The 19,162-nt window shown below is 33.2% G+C and overlaps 1 protein-coding gene across 1 annotated transcript; it reads right to left on the reverse strand.

The window, feature by feature from the left end:
- Positions 1-11,745: 11,745 nt before the first annotated feature.
- LOC124371959 (40S ribosomal protein S3-A-like) lies at positions 11,746-19,162 on the reverse strand. Its single transcript, XM_046830327.1, has 4 exons — positions 19,005-19,162; positions 16,496-16,815; positions 14,715-14,902; positions 11,746-11,964 (listed from the first exon to the last, which is right to left on the reverse strand). The coding sequence occupies exons 1-4, from the start codon at positions 19,032-19,034 to the stop codon at positions 11,774-11,776; spliced, it is 729 nt and encodes a 242-aa protein (XP_046686283.1). The 5' UTR covers positions 19,035-19,162; the 3' UTR covers positions 11,746-11,773.

Here is a 19,162-nt window from a genome sequence, read left to right on the forward strand (position 1 = left end):
CTATTCTCTACTATTATTTATCCACTCCATTCACAATATATCCTTCACCTTTAGCCTTTGTTCAGTGTATTTTACACTACCCCTCTATCTATCATTATCATATTAACTATTAAACAGGCCTACTTGACCTACCTCTAACATTTTACTTTAAGAATAATTACTTTTATACCAGTATATCCCCCAGTTTGCTTTATTATTATTATCATCTCAGTATCCCCCATGTTACATTATTATTATTTTATCCGTACAACAAAATAAACTAACTCATCAGAAAAACAATACATTATTTCAATAATGAATATTTTAATTAGTCTTTTTGTGCTTTTACCTTTCTCTTCTTCTTTCTTTTCTTTAGAATTTACTGTAGTTTCAATTTAAATAAACTGTGTTTCCTTACTTGAATGTTATTCTCCTATTCAATCCAACCATATTTAATAATTTGTTATGAATCTTACACTTTTAACTATTTACAAACCCAGAAACAATAAACTGTGTGTGATTATGTACCTTGTACTGTAAGTTGACTTCAATCGTCTTAGATGAGTATGTTTTTTGTGTTAACCACCCAGAAACAATAAACTGTGTGTGATATGTGGTTTTTTGACATTTATTTGTTCCATGGCCGTCAAATCGTACAAAATCCAGCCATGCCATTTTATTCTGTTTTGTAAGACTTTTTTTATCTTTCGAAGGGAAAAAGCTACAAAGGAATAATAAAAATCACGAAACCCATGTTGTTTTAACCCCCCATCTTTGTTTGAACTAAACCAAATTTCGATAAAACTTTTTTAATTGTGTTACATTAAATGTTCCTATCACACCACCATCTTCGTTGACCACAACATATGCGTTTTCCAATTTTATTTCTGACACCCTATACGGGCCCTCATAAAGCAGAAAGAACTTCTTAATTTTCTTGTCAAGTTTGTCAGACAGATAATGTGTTTTTACTAGAACTTCATCTCCTATACTAAATCTAATTTGTTTGACCTTATTATCAAATTTTCTTTTCCTTTTTTCCCCTTTTGAAACTAGTCTATCTTTGACTAATCTTATTTTACCTGGATAGTCAGCTAACATTCTTTTCTCTTTGGGAAATTGAACCATATCCTGTAAAAAATTCCTATCTTTCCTACCAAACATTAGTTCAAACGGGATTTCTTCCGTGGTCTCATGCACGGAATGATTTAAACACTTTTTCAATGAAATTTAGTACTAATGGCCATTTAGTATGTTTCTCATGGCAGTATATCCTGCATATTTTAGTAATTTCCTTATTAGCCCTTTCAACTGGATTTGAGGCTGGATGCCAAACAGAACTATGAATAGTTTTAATGTTTAAGTCTCTAAGGGTATTATACCATAAATTACTAGTGAACTGCGAGCCATGATCGGACAAAACACTACCTATCTCACCTACCTCAGGTATGTATTCATTGATCAATCTATTTAGTAATACTCGGCTAGTAGCTCTTTTGACCGGATACAACTTCACAAATTTAGAAAACAAATCCAACACAACAAATATGTATTTTACACCTCCTCTTCCTACAGGCAATTCTCCTATCAAGTCAACTGAGATTATATCTTTCAATTTTTTTAGGAATTATTGGTTGTAAAAATCCTATTGATTTAACAGTGGTGTGTTTGGCACATTGACACAATTGACAACATTTTAACTGATTCTTTACTGAAAGTTCCATCTTAGGAAAAAACACAATATTCCCTTAGTATTAAATAAATTTTATGTCCCCCCAAATGACCATATTTTCAAATGTGTAAATTGAATTAATTCTGATTGAATTGCTTTTGGTATACAGACTTTAAAACTATCACCATCATTTAAATCTTTCTTAAAAAGTATTCCATTATGAATAACAAATTGATCTTTTATTTGTTGATCATTACCATCCAATTTAGTAAAAATAGGCCCAAATTTATCATCACTCCTTTGTTTTTCTTCTATATTTCTGAAACATTGGTTTAATCTTCCTATCGCTAACTTCAATTTCAATTTTATTTTGCAAAACCATTACCGAATTCCTTTCAACTGGATTTTTATAATTTTCGTCCGTTACTCTTGAAAGAATGTCAGCGGGAATATTTTGCCTTCCGCTGATGTACTCAATAGTGAGATTGTATTCTTGTAATGCCAAACTCCACCTCAAAATTCTACCATGAGATAGCCTACAGGTTGTAAGGAAAGATAATGCCTTGTGGTCTGAACGAACAATTACTTGAAAATGTCCAATAATATAAGATCGGAATTTTTTACAAGCAAAGACCACAGCCAATAATTCTTTTTCTGTTATGCTATAATTTTTCTCTGTTGCTAAAAGAGTCCTACTTGCAAAACTTATCACTTCATGTTCCCCCTGATCATTTACTTGATAAAGAATGGCTGACACACTGATGTCTGATGCATCTGTACTTAAATAGAATGCCCTACTCCAATTTGGATGATGTAACATAACTGAGTCTAAAAATGTTTCTTTTATTTTCTCAAACAGATTTTGTTTTGTCTTATCCCAAAACCATTTACTTTTAGAACTCAAAATGTCACCAAACTGACCCGTCAAATCTGAATGGTTCTTCTGAAATTTTCTGTAATAATTACATAAACCTAAAAACGATTGCAGTTCTTTTAAGTTCTTTGGGGTTGGAAAATTCTTTATCTTTTCAACTTTATCCTCATCCATCTTTATCCCATCTTTACTAAGAACAAAACCTAAAAACTTTACTTCCTGTTTCAAAAAATCTGATTTTTTAAGTTTAACAGTCACTCCACACTCATGCAGTCTTTTCAGTACTCTATCGATATGATCTAAATGTTCCAAAAAAGTTCTGGACGTAATTAGAATGTCATCAACGTAACAAGTTACGAAATTGCTAAAACTCATGGCCCAAAATTTTATTCATCGCTTTAGTAAAATGAGCCGTGCTTACATTCAAACCAAATGGTAATCGCTTAAATTGCAAATTTTTTCCGTTGAATGTGAAAGCTACAAATTTTCTAGATTCTTTATCGAGTTTAATCTGGAAAAAACCCTTGTGTTAAATCTAATGTTGTAAAATATTTAACTCCCATAAATTTTTGAAATATATCATCAGTTGTTTCTGTACTTTGTCTATCCGGAACAAGATACGAATTTAATTTCCTACTGTCTAAGCACAATCTTATACTCAAATCTTTCTTTACTACACAGACTAAGGGATTAGAAAAAGGACTATTTGACTCTTCTATAATATCTTGTTGTTTCAGTCTTTCTAATTCTTCCTCTACAGATTTTCTTTTACTGAACGGAACCGGATAAGACTTGCCAATATATGGGACTTCACTTTTAACATTCAGCTTTGCTGTGTATCCTTTGACACACCCTGGTTGATCCGAAAAAACTTCTTTATTTTCAAAGAGTACTACTCTTAATAATTCTAGTTCCTCATCCTTAATACTCACATTATCTGCCTCTAATTCACTTATTCTGTCTACTAACCTCTGTTCAATTGCTTCTGATTCAGATTCATGTTTGATCTTAGTAATTTTTTGTTCTAGGCCTACTTGATTTGATCTGTGTTCAAAAAATGGCTTTAAATTTGCTAAAGTATTGTCTATTTCATTTTCATCTTTATACAAGTTAATTCTGTTAATATGTATTATTCTTAACCCCCCCACAAATTCTTCACCATTTCTATACACTAATTTAGTCTCTAGATATTTCCCGTCATGTCTATAGCATAAAGTATTGGTATGAAAGTTTAGTACAGCCTTATGATTGCTGAAAAAGTCACAACCAAGTATCAACTCAATTTTTAGTCCTTGAACAATTAAAAATGTTATTGGGACAACCTGTTCTCCAATATTTACCTCTAGTCTTATTTGAACATTTATTCTTTTGGACCTGACTCCTGTAACACCTACAATTGACAGATTACTAACAGGTAGTTCTGGAATGTTGTACCCCACTTGATTTTTTATTTTCTTATAGAATTCATCTGACATTATACATGCTTGACTACCTGAATCTACTAAACACTTGTATTTTACCCCTCCAATACCAATATCAATTTCTGGTAAAGACTGAACCCTATCACGCATTACTCCATCATTGTAGTTGCTTTCATCTAAAAAATCATCCGCTATATTTTGATCCATAATGATTTGATTCTGGTTACTTTGCACAACCCCTTTCAACTTTTCATTAGTTTGATTGAAAAACTCATCAATGCTTTCTTTTAAAAGTTTCAACCCATCAATATTCAGATGAACCAAATCAGCAAATGTTTTTCCCCCAAAGTTGATGTTTTGTTCAAAATATTTTAAATTACACCCTAACTCATTGTGATCAACAAAGTGTGGTGTGACATGATTAATCTTGATTGTATCCCCATTGTCTAATGCCCGTATGAACCTGTTAAAATCTTTAACCTTTCCTCTGATACCAATGTCTTTGGCAACTTTCGGAATTGGAGGTAGAGTCAAAATGATTAATTTCTTATTACAATTTATTAGGTATTCAACTAAATCTTTCATGTCAGTTTTCATTTGCTCAAGTGAATTATTTTTTAGAATGTCATTTGTACCAATAAAAATCATTAGGTTTTCAGATAAACTTGATGAATGTATTTTTACCTGCTCATATAATTGTTTAATCGTTTGACCCCCCACACAAAGTCCTATTGATGTTCTACCACCAGGGGTTTTAACTGTATCCATTTGCAAAATTCTGTTTGATAGTCTACAAAACTGACTATCGCCTATCAATTCAAAGTTGTTTATTTTTGGTCTTTCGTCAAAATTTAAGTTCCGAGTTATTTCCCCTGGAATTGTTGGTTGTCAATCTTGACCATTTTCAATTTCCCTAGGCCCATCAAAGTTTTCTGAATTGTTCCTATAGTTGTGTCCCCCCCGGTAATTTGGTCCACCCCTGTAATTTCCCCTACCTCGAAATGTTCTGAAACCCTCGGGTCTGTTGTATCCCCTATTATTTTCCCGATTCCTTTCAAAATGATTCCCATTAGTGTGATTGGCCCTACCATTGTTGGTATGAGAAAATTGTGTGGTATTTACTGCCCTGTTCTCATGATTTGGCCTATACTGCTGTCCTTGGGTACTGTCATGAAAGTTTTGTGTTGGCCTTCCTGTGTATGTTTTTTTTGTCTATTTCCATTTTCATGATTAGTGTTGTATGTATCCCTGAAACTTTCTTTTTTGAAAGGCTTTACATAACTGAGCTGATTTAATACTACTTCTAGTTCTTCCCTACCAGCAAGGGATTGTAGAATTGCCAGACTGGCACTTATGTGTGGCGGCAAATGTCGACAAATAAAGCCAACAAACGTAAGGTTATCCATCTGGTTGTCCAATTTCTTTGCTATGTCAAAATACCCAAGCACATAGTTTGTCAAATCGGTTTTACCTTCACAAAAATTCCCATTACCCATCAATTTGTTTTCAAAATCTTTTTGTTTAGTAATGCCCCAGAATCTCTTTTTGAAATCATTTTTAAATTGTTCAAAACTCTCCCATTTGTCAATGTTTCTCCGAGCCCACTCAGATGCTTCCCCCTTCAAGTATTTTACAATATACAAAAGTTTTGTTTCCCAGTGTTCTTGATTACTATTAGTAAATTTTTCAGCCAATTTCAAAAAATTCATAGGGTGAGTCCTATCATTACCCTCATCAAACTCGGTCAAATAGAGTTCCACCATAATATTACAAGCCGGTTGTTGATTAAGACCGCTACCCTCCATTTTTACGCTTTTCACAGTGGTCTGAACTTTGTTCGACTCAACTAGTAGGTCTGATTCCTCTTTTAAATTTGATTTAGATTCTTCCTCGTTTAAGCTTACCTTAGTACTTTCACTCATCCCTACATAATCTTCTATTCTCAGTATCTCCGTTGCATGTGTATCGATTTTATTTACTATCTCATCAACCCGAGAACTAATCTGTGAAACCTCTTGATCGAATTTTTGATTGACTTTAGCAATTTTAGTTTCAACTTCTTCCCCCACAACCTTAATCTCTCCCTTCAATTTACTTTGAACATTCTCAATTTTTGTGTTTAATTTTTGTTCAATTTGTGTCATGCCCGTTTGAACGTCATCCATTTTGCTATAAATATCGGTTTTTAGGTCATCCATCTTGTTATAAATATCGGTTTTTACCTCATCCATCTTGTTATTTAACCCATCAAATTTGTCATTGAGTTGTGTCATCAAAAACAACAATTGCTGATATGCATCAGTTCTATCTAGGCCTACCATCGTTTCAACATTATTCGCATTAGCCAAAGAGCTGTCTGATCTAGGCCTATTAGCTAGTTCCGCGAGCGTCATCTCACTACTACTGTCCGAATTGTCAATATTCTCTAAGTTCTGATCCATCATTTTTAAATTTTGATTTAGTCTATTTCAAATTAGAAAACCCCTACACAATTATTAAGCTAAACCACTTTTAGCTGCCCCACGTTGCTGGGTGCCATTTGTAACCGTTACGTTACATTATAATAAATAGTAACAAGATAGGTTTTGTGAAAAATATATTAGCTTTAGACTCTTTGTCTTTACAGGGTCGTTTTACAATGGGTGCGGCGTAGGGCAGCTATGTGTGGTAAAATGAAAATAAAATTTTGATAGAAACAAATTTTAGATTTATTGAATAAAAACTAATACTAATGAAACATGATTTTGATGAAATGAAATTATGGCTATGCTTAAAATAACATCCTACAACACAAAATCCAATTAGCTTGAAATAATTAATTAGAAAATATCCCTACTCCCTAGCAGTTAAAATTTAGAGTCTGATTAGTTAAAAATGTTGATCAAAAAGGTTTAAATACTCTTAAACATATTCACCAAATCCCATGATGGCGACACGGCGGTCCTCACAGATAATTGAAAAATTTAAATTTGGATCACATTGAAAAAAGACTGATTAATAATTGAAAAATTTTGAAAACTGTTTCACAACGTACTACATCATCAAGAGGTCGAGGAAGAAGACTCTCTCTTTCCCAAACTCCGCGTCAGTAGCGCAGAGAGGGAAAAGTGATACCCTTCAAAACGGAAATTTTCCATTTTTCTGGTCGAAAAAATGATCCGCTTTTACTTCTGGCTAACAACCCACTCGAATTCGGTGCGCAGAGAACGAGTTTGCGTTCCCGCGGGGTCGCTACCCTCCAATGAGAGTAATCGTTACGTTAGCCAATCGTGGCACGCGTTTTGCCGTGTTTAGCTTTGTTCTTTGATGTTGATGAGGAACTATCGAGTTTTATTAAATATGACCGCTTTACTATTCGAGATTTATGTTTGAGGTTACAAAACTGTCAGTGACGGACTATGTCACCATGCACAACTAACTTTCATAATAAATTGAAATTTGATTATTCTCAAATATGAGAATGATAACATTAACTAAGCAATTAAATTGTCGGTTTGGATTCCTATTCATTTAGATTTATTATTAATAGAAAAATATTATTTATTGTATTATATTATTCTCGAATTTATTATTAATTGTAAAAGTTGATTTAGGTTACAGGCTAGGCCTATACCCGTTACAAAGAACTGGTGTCCCACAGAGTTCAATCCTGGACCCAGTATTTTTTATTACTTATGTAAAATGACTGGTAATATTGCTACTAACCATGTGAGCTTTTCCATGTGTACAGATGACCTGGCTGTATAAGTTAAATGTAATATTCTCTTTGCTAATGATGTTCTTTGTAATACTAGTGACTGTTATCGAGGACTGGTCAGTTGCCAATTCCCTCTGTATCGATAAAGATAGAATCCAGACTTTAATTATAAAAAAATTATTAATTTTACAAAAACGTGCAATCAAGATTACATAGCTAATGTAAACATAAGGAGTTGCTGTAAACCTTTATTTAAAAAGTATGGTATTCTTACAGAACCTGCACAGCATATTTCAGATTGCCTCTTGTATACACAAAAGAAATTTACATGCCATATCTACAAATAGATCTGTTCATATAACCACATGACTAGAAACTCAAATTCTCTTATAATATCTCTATATAATATCTCTATATAATGTAGTCTTAAAACCACTTTAAATTGTTTTGCTGAAAGAGGCATTAAACTCTACAACTCTCTTCCTTCTCATCTGAAATCTCTTGAAATTAATTGTTTCAAGAAAAGTGTAAAAAGGCTATTGATTAATATCAGCCCATATGACATCAGTGATTATTTTGCTATAATTGGATAGACACTTGTTATTAGACCTAGGCAATGTATATCACAGATAATTATTTATGCTGAATTTGTTTCCGACACTACAATACATTGTTAAGATGTTCTGGCAATAAAGCATTATAACCAACAACAACTAAATACACTACATATGTCACTGTCTTATATTTATATCTACAGTTATTTTATATAAATGGGTTTTAGAAATGTTCTTGACATGTTCAATCCCTGCTGCGTTCAATCTGTGCTGCTACGATGGTATTGAGCACATTTCACACTACTAGTACAGAAAATGCCATGGTGGAGTTAAGTACACCAGTATTTTAAAGCTGCCAATTTTTTTACTATTTAATAATAACTTAAATTATCGCTATATTAAATGTTTGTGTAGAGTCTAAAATACCAATCAACTCTGGTTTCCGGAAATTGGTCTTCAGAGTATTGATTATTTTGTTAATGTTAACAACTTGAATCTCAGTGGTTTTGATTAGTTGACTAGATTGTTTCTACACTAGATTTACCAGCCTCTCACTTCTTTCTATTACTATTAGCTCCATCGGATTCCCACTATTTTCTCATAAGTTTCACTATTATTACTTTAGAGATGAGCAAGTTTGAGGTTAAATTATGTTCTTTAATATTTTGTTAATATTTTTGTATCATTAACGAAGGTTACGTTTTCTGTAAACATGACCCTCACGGCGGCATGTATGATCTAAATGGAAAATCATTTTTGATACATTGCATTGTCATCAACTTTCTCGACGATTAGTTTTGTACTTCAACAACAGTTCCGGCTGAAGACAGTGGATCTGATTCTTCAAGGTCACACATGCTTTGACAAAGAAACACGTCAGTATTTAAATATTCTAAATTTGGCATTTTTTTACATTAAATTCAAAATATTAACCCTTTGAGGACTAAGGGCCCGATACATTGTCCTTAGTGTCATTTTTTTTAAGTGCTGAGCCAATTCATCGACCTAAATTGTTTTTTTGTGACAAAGGCCGCAGGCTGATCTGTCAGCCCATTGTAGTGTCTGTAATGTGGGCCTACAATTCATACAAATTTAACGAAACTCCAAAACTACCTAAGGTTGCGGATCATGTAATTTTGCAGAATGCAATAACTCCCAAAGAATGCAGATTATGTAATTTTTTTGGAATTGATATTGACATTTTAGCATATTATGCAATCACTAATTTATATTATAATCGTGTAATTTGACCTTTATTGTACTTTTAGTAACATTATTCTCCATTATAATGTACTACTTCAGCTCATTTATAGAGCAACAGCTGGGGGCTTTAATTATTTGTGTCACTCAAGATGCCAGGTTCAATTTTCTTCTATTTTAGCAATGTGTGAAAACATTGTTATCACAATAATTTTTTATTTTAGAACGCAACTTAATACAAATTTATAGTTTTGTCCAGAATAAAATTGATAAATTTTCCACATTTAGAATTTAAATTATTTTTTAATTTCCGTCATTAATGGTCAACTTTTATTAATTTTTTTAAATGTAAACGATATATTTAAATTTATTCTTACCATTTATTCCCTATAAAGTATGTTTTATTTCTATACATTTAAGTGAAAAAAAACAAAGATACCACAAATATTACCAAAGCTATGATTTTTCATACTGTCTGGAAAAAGGATAACTGAAATTTTAGACCTCCAAGGGTTAATGAAAACAAACAAAAAAGTTACTGTGTTATTTCATTTTCACATTGTACATCCTGGAGACAATAACCCCCATCCACTTTAAGGAAGTGGAAACAGCTAGAAGTGGATTGCAAATTTACCATTACAACACCAGTCACACAAACAACTACTGCCTACCTGGGCATCAGGATAGAAATTAGCAGCTCTTTACCCAAGAATTGGCTACAAGATAATCCTTTTATAACATAAATGTATTCTTTGATTTGTAAAACGGCTTCTTAACAATTAGTGTGAGAATACACTATAATTATCTTGATATATTAATTTCTTTTTTCTCTAACTGTTTAACCGCTAGGAACCCGAATGTTTCAGAAATACTCATTAAAAGAGGCATGTTGTACCACTTGAAAAAAAATTTAACTCTGAGCGCAATATGTTGTCCAATAAATTGTGGTCATCACAAGTAATTACTTTAAACAGCAATTTAAGAATTTTTGTATGCAATAAAGTATTTGTGAAATTTCAACAGCTTTCTATAACATTTTATTGAAAAATATTGCATTCTGACTTAAATAAATTTGTTTGCAAATGGTAAAATGTGCCTTTTTAATTAATGTTGACGTAAGTTTTTGAAACTTTCAGTGCTCTTGCAGCTAAATATACAGATTATAAAAATAGCCCTGCATGGGTTTAATAATTCCCGAAAGATTACAGGTAAAGCAATAAAACTTGATACATCATTACTGCACCTATAAAGCTACTTTTTTAAGTAACTAAAATCTTTTTGGTCATGTCAGAAGGATGACCCGCAAGGAGTCGTATGGAAATCCTAAATGAGAGCATAGGTCGAGTAATACATAAAATTAAAGGTCTTTATCAGTAGAGTTACACTGGTTTCAAGTTAGCTATGCTTACATAAAATTTTTTTAAACTCCTTGTAGACCATCCTCCATTGTATTTGAAAAGACACTAAAGACCTTAAAACTATTTCTTAAGTCCAGTATTCATTTACTAAGATTAACTTGAGCCAAGACAAGAATTTTACACCATCTAGAATAGGACATACATTGTAAATATTTGAAATTTGTAACCAGCTTAATATTTAATGAGTGCACCTTTTCAAATCAGGTTTGCGGCACTGTACTGTACTAATAGAGAAATTTAATTTTATGTACTGTTCGACTTGTGCTCTAATTTAAGATTTCCTTCTGCCTCCTTGCAGGCCAACCCCCTGACATGACAAAAAACCACTGTAGTTACTTCAAAAAGTAGATTTATAGGTGCAGTAATGATGTAACAAGTTTCATTGCTTTACCTGTAATTGTTTGGGAATTATCATGAATCGATTATTGGGAATTATATTTTACACCCTGTATAAAAATATCACCAATAATAAAAAGCTCTTAGAATTGCATGTCAAACTCAAATCCGCAGTAAAAATCTGAATCTTGGGTCTCCAAAGGAAATTTTAAAGTTGACCGTCATATTGGAAAATGGTGACGTAATTTTAAAATTGCAACTACGTTTTTAATAAGCATAAAAAATAAGATCAAGTTTGTAAAATTAATACTTCCTGAGATCTCAATGGTAGCCATTTATTTCCTCTACTCTACTGAAATTAGTTTCTTTCTTCACTTAACTTGTGCTTAATTTTAACAGAAAACAATAAAATTATTCAGCCTTGCTTTTTATACAATTTTAATTCAATATTTAAGCTTATATTTAGCTCAAAACAGGTGGTGATTTAAAAACCAGGTAGCTCTGGCATGTCAGTTGTGCAAAATACTAGTATATATTGCACGATATATCTCCAGCGTGGCAGTTAAATGGGTAATTAATTATACCAAAGAAGTAAGACATACAAAAGAAAGATACTTTTTATTTAAGCTACAATAGCAGCAGGCACCACAGTATCAGGTTTTGCTGATGCTTTGTGATCACTTGTAGGAATGGTAGGCAGTGTTTCTTCTTTAGGCTCAACCACAAAGATGTTATCAGGAAGGGGCTTCTTTGGACCAATCTTGCCATCAGGATCAAAAGGCAACATAATCTTCACCTTGATACCCAATACCCCTGGAAACAAAATACATCACATATTTAAATATATTATTTTAATTATAAATTAAATCTTAACATTTCGATGTAAGAGGGCTATTCTAAAACAAACCACCATTCATTTACAGTAATGGTGGCAGCGTGCCCTCTTACAAACTGGTGCATGCGGCAGATCAGTCGGCATCTAGCTATGGCAGTTAAAGGGTTGTACGAGCACTCATTCATTTTTTATGTATTTGCAGAATGTGTGCTGTGATTGAGTTTCCCGCCAAATGTGAAGTGTGTGCTGTAATTAGATTTTACACAGCAAATCAACATTCAGCGGCAGTTATTCATAGGAAACTTTGTGCTGTTTATGGGTGAAGTGAGTGGGTTTGTTGATGAACAACCATTTACAACCAAAAAAGGAGTGACAGGTCATCAGTGGTGAGTGATGAACTTGTTGACAAGATCAACAAAGTTAGGGAATATCGATGTTTTACCATCTCTAAGCATCCAAATAAAAAAATCCAGAACTAGTTTGTTTATGGTAACCATAGAGATGTTAGGTAATCATAAGTACTATGTACCTAAAGGTCTTTCTGAAGGTCACAAAGCACAGTGAATGGCATCTGATTTGTAGATGTTATGATAATGAGAGTAAGCCATTCATTCACAAGATTATGATTATAAATGAGCCACTTTGAAAGCGATCTCCATGAAGGTTTCTTGCGTAAAGGGGGAAGGAGGAGCAGGAGCTCGACCACGCCTGCCGCCACCCCCTCTTTCACTGCTCGATCTATTTCCTTTACAAGACACAAGTGGGAACCGAGTGCCTTGCTTCCCTGTATTGGTGTTATTGGAGAATCATGTTATGTTTTGTTATTCTCGTTGTTAAGGAATAACGAATATTATTTATGTTAAGAATAGTGCATTGCATCTATTTTATATGTTAGTATAATAAATTAAGAAGTATTTTAACAAATGTTTATTGTTAACAGCTGTTATTATTATTGGGTTATGTAACTCTTTGTTCAGTACACGGTTTGAATAAAGTCAGTGATTTTCTGTAGTACAATCACTTGTGTCCATGTTATGTTTCCCGTTTTCCAAATATAGTGTCAATTTCAACAATTTTTAGTGTTTTATCATATCGTGGTATTTATTTATTGATGCCTTTTTAACACAAATTATTACATTACAATACGGATTTGGCTTTAATTCGACAAACTATGGCAACACCAAAAAAGTGCAGTTGTACTTCTGGCAGGCCTCTGAGGGGACAGGCTCGGGAAATAGTGTACAACTGACTGAATATTTAAAAGAAATGTGGGTTGAAAATAACTTAAATACCCTAGCTGATGAAGCCAACAGGACCACTAGAGTTGGTCCAACGCTCGTCAAACAGATTATAAGATAAGGAAAACAGACACTTGAAACTCGTGATGAGCTTTCCTTTTCAACTCCTATGGGAAAAATAGGAGAAAAAGAAAAAAAATTGACGACTTTACAAGAACTTGTAAACATGGAAAAATTTACTATATGTATACAGTAAAAAAGTGCTTCCTACATTGGCAAAAATAAAGAAAAATTATGGGAGAAAAAGAAAAAAAATTGACGACTTTACATGGAAAAATTTACTATATGTATACAGTAAAAAGTGTTTCCTACATTGGCAAAAATAAAGAAAGAATTATAGGAGGCTGAAATTTTAAAATGCGGAAATACACTTTTAAGAAAAACTATGTACAATCTTGGATTTTGTTGGAAAAAATGTCAAACCAATCGCAAAATACTGATCAAGAGGTCTGAAATTATTGCCTGGCGTATTAAATGCCTGAGACAAATTTAAAAGTACAGAGAAGAAAGAAAATGTATTGTTTATAACGATGAAACTTACATTAATGCTAATCATGCTGGAACAGCCCACAGGAGATTGGAATAGCAGTGCCTGTAGGTAAGGGGGATAGGATTGTTATTGTTCATGGCACCACGAGGCTCGTTTGGTACTGGTAAAAAGTTGGTACCAAACCTAACAGCCAACAGCATTGTAGTGATGGACAATGCAAAGTATCGTGTGTTAAAGAGAACAGGAAAACAAGCAGCAGCACTTTAAAGAAAGAGATTCAGAATTGGTTGTTATGGAATAATATTTGGAGTCAACGACCAAAGCTGAATATCGTAAATGCATTGCTATTACTGATTGCCTTTAGGTAGATTAGTCTGTAAAGTGGTTCCATCTATCAGCAACATACTTTACTTCCACGTTTGTGCTCTCAATCACTTGTAATCTGATTTTACCACCAGATCGCAGTAGACATCCGGTAGAAGCCACTGACTCAAGGTTGCATCGCTTTGTTGTCAGAATATGCCACCACATTTTACTAGCCATTCCTTGTATACTACATACTGTGGCCATATTTATCTTGTGAGAGTGACATATTTGTTAAACAACCATCTAGTTTGTTACTGTTGTCCAAATAGCAGACAATACTGATGAGCCTGCCATAGTGAGGAAATAGGATATTTGATTTTGAAAAAGTATTTAAATATTGACTTGTAGAACACATAGTCCTTTTTTATTAAGCTTTCAAATGTAAATAAACATTTTTTAAGAGATTTTAAAAATTTTAATTATTTACTCCTTTTGGTATTTTTTTTTTTTTAATTTCATCCATTAGGCTACTCATCTTAGACTATCAAAGGAAGACGTCATATATGACGTCCATACTCCTTAGAGGGTTAAAATACCACTTTATGGATAAAATAATAAAATGTGTCATACAAACCTTGTCTGAGCAGTACATGTCTAGTGGCAGTATCCACGTACTCTCTACAAGGCTCTCCACTGTGGATCATCAGGCCATCCACGAACTTCATAGACTTGGCCCTCTGACCTCTCAGCTTGCCAGACACCACAACCTCGCAGCCCTTGGCTCTGCTCTCCATGATGAACCGCAGGACGCCATAGCAAGCCCTGGCAAACGTTGTAATATTATACATTCACACCCAAAATACATTCTGTAATATACACAAAATGATTGTTGTAATGTGTTTACATGAGCCAAAAGTAACATTATTAATATTACAATTTAACCACTTCTAACTCAAGTGACAATAATGCTCACTAAGCAGGCCAAACCCCTTACCATTGAGCCCAATTATTTTTCTCCCTGTGGCATTGATAAATGTCATACATAAAGTCTGAAAAACAATTTTCCTATTGGAGTTTAAGGCAGACATCTTCAACAATCACAATAATGAGTTCATCAGTGTCACGTGAGAGTGCTGACATCTAACAGGAAAGCATTCATACCTGGACGATGACACTGATGTCAGTTCTGCTTAGCAAATTTTGACATCCTTAACCCATTGCGGATCGTATTGTTTTGGTGTGCGCGCACAAATTAATTTATGGTCAGCGGCCTATCTACTACTTGTTATTACACGATATAAATAGATCATCATAAATATGTTACTAATAATACCAAAGTTAACCTTTACGAGTGCTCATTATGATCTGAGCTCGATTAATTTGTGTAATATCTGAAGGGTGGTTTTTCTTTTTACACCAGTAATGCAGGGTTATTGAAGCCCGCCATTTATTCATGCCGGTTATTCATGGCCAGGGGCATTTCTGATCGGTAATGCCCTTAGCCGTGCAGGCTTCGGTAGCACCTTCAGCATGAACAAAGAAGAAAAACCTTCAATAGTACCTAAACTGAATCTCAGATCACGTGAGCACTCATAAAGGTTAACTTTAGCTTTATCTATTTGTAATACATATGTATATATTTATCTACTTATATTGCATAACAAATAGTAGATAGGAGCAGTGTGGTCTCCGTATAGTACCAAATTACCCAGAAGTGTAAATAGATGGTAACTATATGTCAATAAATATAGGATGCAACAGTTACAAACTGTTAAGGTCAGTTACTTCATTGAGACACATAAAATTCATCTTGTTAAATTTAGAAGTTGTATGTAATGACCAGCAACCACATGAAATTGGTAGTTGCTGTTGTACGTTTAGACCTTAAAATTTGTTTATTTAAATCACAAATACCTAAAGACACCATCTTTGTATCAGGTTTTTGAATCGAAAAATGAGTGGAATGTATCAGTTTGTTGCAAATGGAGTATTTAAGGCGGAACTCACAAAATAATGACAAAAGTAGCGTCAACTATATTTACTTGGCGACTTCCAACAAGTTAACCTGTTTTTTTGCATGAATTATTTTAAAGTACAGTTCAAGTCATATCTAATGAGAATTACAATACAAACACAATATTTCTTTATTTTTGAAGTTGCACACACTGTAGTAAAAGGTACAATGTCACAAACACAATGTAGTCCACTGTATATGAGCTTACATTAATATGTAGATAATTTCTACTGACAAACTTCTTTGTTTCCTGACACATAAATGGACTAAAACTTAATATAAGAGCAGGCTACTTAAACAATGGAGTTGTAAGGGTGAGAAATGTTGGCATCACAGACTTAGACAAGAAGGCGTATTAACATAACATTTAAAACTGGCATTAACATTATTTTAACACTTACCTTCGGACTGCAAGTCCACCAATCAACTTGTAACGCAAAGATTCAGCCTGAGCTATGGCACAGAGTCCTCTAGTCGCCACTTTCTCAGCATATAGTTCAACAGAATCAGGGGGGAAGCCAAATCTCTTTTGGACAACAGACGTCAACTCCCTGATACGTCTCCCTTTCTCACCCAACACATTCTGTGTTCGGGTGGCCATGATGATGATCTCAGTTTTGGTGGGAGTGACTCGCACCTCCACCCCGGAGTAACCATCTTCGGCAAGTTCTCGAGTTAGAAACTCGTTGAGTTCCGCTTTAAATACTCCATCTGCAACAAACTGATACATTCCACTCATTTTTCAATTCAAAAACCTGATACAAATATGGTGGCTTCATATTTTTGTAGTTTAAATAAACAATTTTAAGGTCTCAAAAGTACAACTTCAAAATTTAAAAACTGAATTTTATTTTTATGTCTCAATGCAGTGACTGACCATAAAAGTTTGTAACTGTTGACTCCTATATATTTATTGACATATACTTGCCATCTATTTACACTTCAGCGTATTTTGGTACTATACACAGGCCACTCTGTCCATATCTACTACTTATCACACAATAAAAGTAGGTTAGATTAGGTTATTATAATTAATAGCAGATAGGAACAGAGTAGTTTCCAGATAATACCAAATTACCTTATTATTGTATTTGAGTATTTCTTGTTTAATTTTTATTCGATAAACTATCACAATAAAAATGTTTACTTTCACAACAGCGGTATCAACATTTAACTCTCCTAGAATGTGATCGCGGACTGTGTTAGAGGATGTGATCGTGACACTGAGATATGAATCTGGGGTATCAGTAGTCACAATCATGATGGGTAGACATTGTTTACATTGACATCATTAGAACTACACAAGATGAATTGTCTAAGACAAAAAGTACAAAGAGAAGGATAAGTGTACAGCAAAATCATTAGTGAGCTATCTGCATATACACCAAGTCAGGATAGCTGTGTGATCTAAGGCACTACTCTCATAACGCAGGTTTTGGTCTTGGTATCACAGGTTTGATTCCCGAACCTGATGTTTAAGGATTCTTGCAGGCTGGTGTACCTTTGAGAGTTACTAGTCTGGGGTAAAGCTTGTGGGAGGGCTCACTTTAAATTAACCGTGGTTGACTTGGTTGGAAGTTGATGAGATTGATCAGTGTATTCCAGTATAACAGACCCAAAACATCTGTTATGCATCTTTTGTCCTTAGTGTTAAAAAGAAAAAAACACTCGATTAATTTATGTTATTTTATGTTTTGCAAGGCATTTATTATTAAATTATGACCATGATAACTATGATAACTTTTAATAGTTAAAATATCATAATAATATCAAAGAATGAAAAAGATTGTGCTAAAACTACCACAACAAACGGTAGTATTATAAAATGAAGTGATTGTAAATTATAATATGAATAAGTGTGTATATTTCTTTCAAGTTCACTAAATGGTATACAAAATAGTTATTTGAGACAAGAGTTATTGGGCGTTTTGGAGAGGAAATGTAAAGTTTTAAAAGAAAAAATCTGCAACAGTTATTACATTTTCAAGAAGCAAACAATACACAATTAATACAAGTAAGACAAATAAATTATTTTTAATGTGATACCTATTTATTTTAAAGTAAAAATATGTAATATTAAGATGGTTTTAATTAGTAAACATGAAAGCTATAATCTTAATTCAGGAACTGGTGACGACTGCTGCAGTGACGGTCTATCATTCTCAACAACTGGCGACAGTCGCCGCAGTGACGGTCAAACATCACAGTGAAAAAGCCACTTTATAAAGTATCTATAATGCTTTTTGACGAAAGTAATGGTAGCATTCGATAGCAGATAAATAAATGTATCAATTAGTAAGAAGATCGGTACTTTTCGATCTTTGATACAAGTCGGAAAGACGAAGAATATCATATTTAATTATCATTCTTGTTATATCTTTGCTGTTGTTATGTATTGGTTATTTTTTTGTTTACGTTTCTTGTTGCAAATATGTAATATTATTTAATCAAGTGGTATAAATGCTTTGAAATATATTTTCCTTGCGCGGGAGTGATGTAGTAAAACAATTAGTGTTTTGTTTTCAAATAACTAAGTTTCATAATCTATGTAGGCCTAGGTTAGTTGTGTCAAGTTTGTATTTTAGCAAGTTTTAATCATTTATATGTTGAATTTTACCAACATTATTTGCATTTGAATTGGATAGGAACTATTTAGATCAATTTAGTGATATGAGAGTTGTTAGAAAGTGAACCAGTAAATAAATAAATTTTATTTTTTTCAAATGAAATATTTACAAATCCAGTTAAAAAGTGATAAACCATATTTGAACCACTAACCAAGTACTGATTTTAATCCATGTTCATCCATTCATTTCCCGAACTATTCCTGTAAATACAATACACAAATTAAAAATAACGACTTAATAAATCAAATAAACCATTATAACATAATAAATAAGCTCAAATTACCTTTCTTTTCTTTGAAATAGCTGTAGTCATTTTTACTAACTTACAACATAAACAGTTTCGTTGGATGTAAAGGATAACAGGAAAGAGAGGTTAGGCTAGGCGGTCAACCAAACAGGTGGACAAGAAGTCGGAAATGACCACCGACGAACAAAATAAAC

This window comes from Homalodisca vitripennis, unplaced genomic scaffold, assembly GCF_021130785.1.
Source record: "Homalodisca vitripennis isolate AUS2020 unplaced genomic scaffold, UT_GWSS_2.1 ScUCBcl_2336;HRSCAF=6980, whole genome shotgun sequence".
NCBI classification, from domain to species: domain Eukaryota; kingdom Metazoa; phylum Arthropoda; class Insecta; order Hemiptera; family Cicadellidae; genus Homalodisca; species Homalodisca vitripennis.